A 6,589-nucleotide genomic window follows, 5' to 3' on the forward strand; every position below is an offset into this window, starting at 1 on the left:
AGGGCAGTATTTTTTCCACAAGTCTGCAAGCAAGAAAGTCATAAACTAGCCAGCACAAAAAGGATCAAATAATTTTTTAACATCTGCCAGCAGAAATGCTGTGCCTTGACTTCTCAGTCCAAACTTTAGAGCTGTCCAGAGAGTGCTCAATTATGCTTAGGCCATATTTTTATTAGAATCACAGTGAGCTGTTTGCCAGAGGCCTGAACTCTGAAAAATGACCCCCTCAGAACTTGCAAGTCCATTGTCATTGGCTCATTAGACCTCCAATGAAAGGTGGGTCATAAATTGTATCACCGAGCCATGACAAAATTTCAAGCTGCTTTGATCACAATTCACTGTGACCGTGAAACAGCTTTTGAACAAGATTAAATATAGCAGAAGTAAGCCTTGGTAACTGCTTGCACAGCCACTCTACCCTCGGATCAGTTGTCTGCAGCATCTACCTTCTACGGCACTTACTAAGCATCTTCCCAGTAAGTCAAGGCAGTGATGTGACCTCTCATTTTGCAGATGGATGTTCAAAGCTACTATCAGGCAACTTGCCCAAGGTAACAGAGAAGTCTGCAAATGCAGTGACCTGAGATGAGTCAAGTGCCTCATCTAAAAGACTCTCCATTCCCTCCCATGCTCACTTGGAAAAGGGTTCCTCCCCCATTTACTCCAGGCACTAAAGAGTAGAGATGGGGTTGGAGAAACTCAGCCTCATAAATTACAATTAAAAGCAACTCCTGCTAAATTGCAGAAATAAGGAAATGCTAATCAACTAATGCTCCTTAATCGCTCGAGCTTTTTAAACAAAGCTTTGTTTTATCTTCAGCAGTTCACCTACAGCTGCTCAGCTCTGACTTGTTAACCTCTTGCAGTAATCATCATGTTTCCTCCACAGCACTAGGGAGCTCTAGTCACTGACAAGTGCAGAGCATGGCACTTCTCCAACATGTTTTAAGAAGATGGTCCCTGCCCAAAGAGGATACAGTCTAAAAGGACAACAAATGGATATTGATGTGGAGCAGCGAGAGGCATGGTGAGGGACTGAAGAACAGCATCTTTGTGTTGCATCTGCTGCAGGGAGGGCACTGTTGCCTTCCCTTGTACAATGGTAAGACACCAAAGCGATCCTGGTGACATTCATGTTACTTTACCAAACTCCTGGAACCCTGAGGCTTTGCTCACCAAAACACATTTCAGCCATAAGGCTAGGTTGCCAATAGGATATATGACTGGAGTCACAACATTTGGATTAAAAAAATAAAAAATTCAAACCTTTCCAAAGAGTGAATGGGCTCTGAATATAGTTTCAATCTACAAGTCTGGGTGCAGGCAAGAGCATATCGAAAAGGAACATCAGGGAACAAATGTGTGGTTCTGGTCTTGTTGCAGTTCAAGAACTATGAAAGGTCAAGCAACAAGAGCTGGACAGGAAATTCAAGAGTCTTCAGGTAGCTGTGATGCTCGGGGGCCTTTCACAATGGCTTCTCTCTTATTGGCTCCTGCCTTACTCACCTTCTTTCTTCCCTAGTAACACATGGGAAATGCAAGAAAATGAATGCCCCAGAGGCTGCCATCAGCTTTCAACAAGGAACAGCCTCTTTATTGTCTGCAGGAGGCAGGTCTGAAAGGCAAGGAACCAAGACATACAAGTCATGGAGCAAGAGAAGCCTGCAGCCCTTGGGCGGACTGCAACAGGCAGGTCAGGAGGGAGGGCAAACCAGCTCTTCCCAGCGCATCTGTCTCCATCTCTGCCTAAGCGAGGAGAAGCTTAATTATTTCATGCTGGAAAATAAAGGAGAAAAAAAGAACCTGTCAATATCAGCCTGCTCAGACAGCAGCCCAAAAGTCAAAGGGGCAGATTTTGCCCTCATCTCATGAAGGCATTCCACAGAGACCTTTCCTATGCAGCCCAGCCCAGCGGCTGGAGCAGCTTCAGCACCTGCATCTGAAGGCCTGGGAAATGTTAACAGGTTCCAGCACACCGGCTGCACCACAGTCATTCCCAAGGCACGTGTCTCTACTCATCAGGGCAGTCCAGCCCTCCAGTGCCACTGATAAGCTCCCTCTCCTAGCGTTACATTCAAGGAGGAGGGCAGAAGTGCACATGTGAATGGGCAACACGAAGCTGCTAGTCTGCTACTTCACAGCTATTCATTTTGCATCTTCACATTAAGACCAGGCACATGCTTTATAGCGTAAGTAAATCCATATACTTGTGATAAAAGCCATCACTTTAGGAAGGGAAGGTTGAATGAAGAGGTCTGTTCCAATACACTGGAGATATGAGGAGTTTGAATCTTGAATTAGACCCAGGCAGCCATGGCTGGAGAGAGTTTGTAATAGGCTGGAGTTGGGAAGCTAAATGCCAAGGCAGCCTTAGCACTGGAAGTTAGATCCAATTCTGTATTTCAGGACTGAGGAGCTCAAAGAAACTATCTTCCCACCTATGGCAATATTTAGTGAGCAGTACGCGTGCTGGTTCTTTCCAGACAGAATTTAGCTCCAGGTGGGCAAAGCTGCACCCTCAAAGGATGAATGTGACACCACATGTAGGCACATGTTTCACTGAAAGTGAATCCTGAGGTGTCAATCACCACACTAATTCAGACAGACACACCGCTGCCTGATGACACACGAGCTTTCCCCAGTGGTGAACTGAGAAGCAGAGCCAGGCAGCAGCCAGCCAGGTAAACTTCACGCTGTATGCCCTCAGGAACAAGAGATCTGTGCCAGGCCTTCTCTCCCATTTAATGAGTGGATCATCGTTTCTAGTGTCAGTGATACGTGAACTGTGCTGCTTCTTGGCCCATATCCTTCCAGGGAGAGTAAGCAAGCTATTTCTCCATGAGATTCACAACTCAATTGTTAGTTTTTCCAACACATCTACTAACTCGTGTCCAGAATACTCAGTATCTCAGTACCCAGAGAGCAAGATACACTCAGTTTTGCAAGGCTGGCTGCACTGGCAGCCATGAAGGATGGAAGTGTCTGCAGTGGGAAGTGTTAAGACAAGTTTCCTGCTTCTCCATTCAATCCGTCTAAAGCTGAACACAGGTGGATGCTGCCTAAGGAGTAACCAAAACCAACTGCCAGTGCACTGTGACAACACTGCTGTCCCTAACAGCAGCTATTAGCCCACAGACACTCTACAAACTTAGGGCCTCTGCTCACAGCCCTGACTAATCCCCTGTACCTCCCTCCAGCTGCACCAGGCACATAGGAAACACTGAAAACAACAAAAAACCACAGCTTTCATCCCGATGCTAGTGTCAGGACTGGATTTAAGTGGATGTTGTAGGTAGGGAGGTATCTCCTGATCTAGCAAGAGCTCACCTGTGCACGTCCTCTTGTTTCCATGCAGCGTGTAGCTAATCCGACAGCTGCAATAGTAGCCCCCCACGTAGTTGTGACAGTGATGATTGCAGAGGGGTTCACCATCAAACAGCTGTTTGCACTCATCAATATCTAGTGAGTGAAGCACAGAATTAGGCAACCAACACCCTTCAACAACACTTTGTCTTGGTCTGAGCCATCTGGGTTCTGTAAGGTTGGCTTGTTTGCCTTCGGTTGCTGTGTCCTTTTCCATCTGCCTCCGTACAATGAAACCGCCTTCTCCCACCTCACACCAGCAGCCAGACTCCAGCCCAGTGAAGCACCAACCCCACCACAGCCATGTCTCCCCCATCTACAAGAGGGGCTGGTCTCTTACCTTCAGCAGCATAAAAGGCCTCAAATCCTGTGAATGGTTTCTCATTGGAGTAATCAGACCGAAACACTACCATGAGGTTGTTGTCAACGGAGATGTATGTCTTGTTGCCTGGAGCCTCCTCAGTGTCTGTACTATCCTTTCCACACAGCGTAGCCAAGGTCCTCCCACCAGAGCTCAGCTGCAAAATGGGCAGACAAATCTACCAGATGAACACAGAGCTTTGCTTTTCCCAACCTGCTGCCATGGCTTGGACAGCATGTGTTTAACGGTGTGAGAAAGGAGGCTTGGATGCTCTCAAAAGGTGCTTCTGGAGGTCACTCCAGATCCAGGGACAGATAAGAGAAGATTTTCTCTATTTTCTGTGACTTAAGCCCATAATTTTGTCTCCCTTTTTCCTTTCAGAGGCCCACATAAAGCTGTGATGCCAGCCTGGGCTATCAGTGCCATGCTTTTAGAATGCTCTTGTTAACTCGGCACTTTCAGTGACAATCAGATCTTGGTAAAGCCAGAGACAACTGGGATAAAAAGGTTTCATACACTGACAAATTCTAATGTATAGTAAAAGGTCTCTTTAAACTAGTGACTCACTTCCTCTACGATTCACTTATTACAGTTCCAGCTCTTCAGTTATCTTGTGTTTTTAATACAAGAGAAATGTCCTGATACACAGGGTTCATGTTGTACATGGTAGTGATAGAACTGTGTACTACAGACCTACCAGGAATGAGTACCCCGACCGGCCCAAAGAAGAATAACACAGATTTGGGAAGTGGCAGCAACTTGCTATATGAAACCGTGGAAATGAGATCTTCGAAAATGGGAACAAGGCTGCCTGATTTGGTTCCAGCAGATTGAAAAGAACTGCTGATGCCCTGGTTTTACATAGTCTCTGCGTATACAGCTCCCTCTTTAATATCTATCAGGTCCATGCAAACAACAAAACGAGTGTGGAGGTAGCACGGCCTCAAATCGGCGACAGGGGCGCCTAGACTAGAGCACACGCTAGCACATGGAGTGCAAACCTTTCAGGGACACCGCTCATCGCCCAAACACTTCCCCAAGACAGTATCTTTGTTTCTCTTCCTGAAGTTGTTTCTCACATTAGCTAGTAAATGCACCATAACAAGTGTTGCAAGTGCACATTTAGACAAGCTGACAGTATCTTGCTTAGACTACCATTTACACTTTCACGGTCTCCCATTATGCTCTGTGTAAAGCACTACTTGTTAATTTAAAACACACACTGTAACTTCAGCAAAATGAAGCTCAAATGTTATTTTGGGCAAAATTTCAAACCTTTTGCTTCACAAGAGGGGAATACCAGAATTTTCTGAGCACAAACAACTCAAGTTTCAGATGTTCCAACACGACAACTAGTCCTACTTCCTGGTCTCATGGGCCTCAATAAACACATTATTTAGAAATCAGCTGAGCCTGAAGTTTACTAGCAGATTGAATCAAGTGCAAGTTATGTTGGTCCTGCACATGTCCAGAATCACATATACACAGTTTTTAACAACTTAGCCTGCTACATGTCACCCTGCCCTACACATACCTTCACATAATCATATTCACACAGGTAGGACAGCTCCAGGTTGAAATGCGTGAAGTATATGCGGACAGAATATCCCTTGGGAACAGTAATATTCCAGATTCTCTCCTTGTGATTTGGGTAGACATTTGGGAAGTTGGGGGACGTGATCCTCCCATACATTTTCTGCAGCACAATGCTGCTGCTTGCTCCACTGTAAAGCGTAGCTAGCAAGACAAACAGCCTGTGTCAAAGGAACAGAGATTAATGGAGAAAGAGTGAGCACCAACTCAGATCATACCCCAAAAGCCACACCGCCAAGTTGTCAGTCTCAATTCAAAATCAGGTATCTCAGTGCTCGCTGAAACCTTCATGCCCAACACCCTCCTCACTCGATAATGGAACAAATCAGGGGGTATCACTGGAGTCATACTGTAGCAACAGCTAAACAAGATGAGAGTCACAGTCATGTCTTCTAAGGCCCACACAAAGCCAAGTGGCCAGAGGAGCTGGGGAGGTCCCTGTGACCGCACTCACCTCATCATGTTGCTCTCCTGTCTGAGCCTGCTCTGCTCTGAGCCTTGGGGCAGGAATCTTTTCTGATGTATTTGCATTTGGGGGCGGATGTATTTATTGTGTGTGCTCTGCTGTGTTTGTCTGGATGTTGAACTCTGATGTTTATCGCCCTTCCACCCCCTTCAGCCTGCTGAGTTCTGGGAAGAGCAATTACTAAAAACCAGGCTTGTGTTTAGCGCATGAGGCCTCAGTCTATGACAGGGAAAGGCAGACAGAGATGGAGCGGATGGATTAGGAATGCTGCAGGCTCTTGGAAGGACCCGTAGTAGCACAGCTCTGCAGGAAGGCAGGCAGTGGGAGGAGGTACAGAGTGGCTCCAGACAGTGTCTGTGTGGGGGAGTGAGGGGAACTGGGCAATGCTCTTTCCCTCTAACCAACTGATGTACAATTACTCTTAACGCAAACAGCATGTTACTGGAAGTAGTTTCTTTCATTGTCAGAGCAGGAAGGTGTTGAAAACAAAATAATGGGGCACACTACAGGATTTCAGAATAGCGAGTGAGCCTGGTTAGATGGCTCCGTGTAACGGGACAGGAATAGTTGGGTGACACACCACTACAGCGCACACAGGCACAAGTTTAAGAGATGTCAAAGTCTTCCAGCTCTCAGCTGCACATTTCAATCCAGTGCAAGCTTGTGTTGACTGAAACCTGCTCCATGCCTTGTTCATACACATGGGTTGCTTTTTATCCTGCCCATCCTGGAACACCCATAAGGTAAAAAGGCATACTTAATAATTTCTGTCTTTTGAACCTGGCTTGCTATAGAAACAGGACAAA

General features: G+C 46.2%; 1 protein-coding gene across 2 annotated transcripts; it reads right to left on the reverse strand.

Moving 5' to 3' along the window:
* Positions 1–1,567: 1,567 nt before the first annotated feature.
* Positions 1,568–5,798, reverse strand: MASP2 (MBL associated serine protease 2). 2 transcript variants are annotated; one of them, XM_074848527.1, is made up of 5 exons: positions 5,772–5,798; positions 5,259–5,478; positions 3,704–3,881; positions 3,328–3,459; positions 1,568–1,746 (listed from the first exon to the last, which is right to left on the reverse strand). In XM_074848527.1, the coding sequence occupies exons 1-5, from the start codon at positions 5,777–5,779 to the stop codon at positions 1,568–1,570; spliced, it is 717 nt and encodes a 238-aa protein (XP_074704628.1). In that variant the 5' UTR covers positions 5,780–5,798. The 2 variants fall into 2 exon arrangements, with proteins under 2 accessions (XP_074704628.1, XP_074704629.1); XM_074848528.1 differs by having other exon boundaries at positions 1,568–1,776.
* Positions 5,799–6,589: the final 791 nt, after the last annotated feature.

This window comes from Strix aluco, chromosome 22, assembly GCF_031877795.1.
Source record: "Strix aluco isolate bStrAlu1 chromosome 22, bStrAlu1.hap1, whole genome shotgun sequence".
Taxonomy (NCBI): domain Eukaryota; kingdom Metazoa; phylum Chordata; class Aves; order Strigiformes; family Strigidae; genus Strix; species Strix aluco.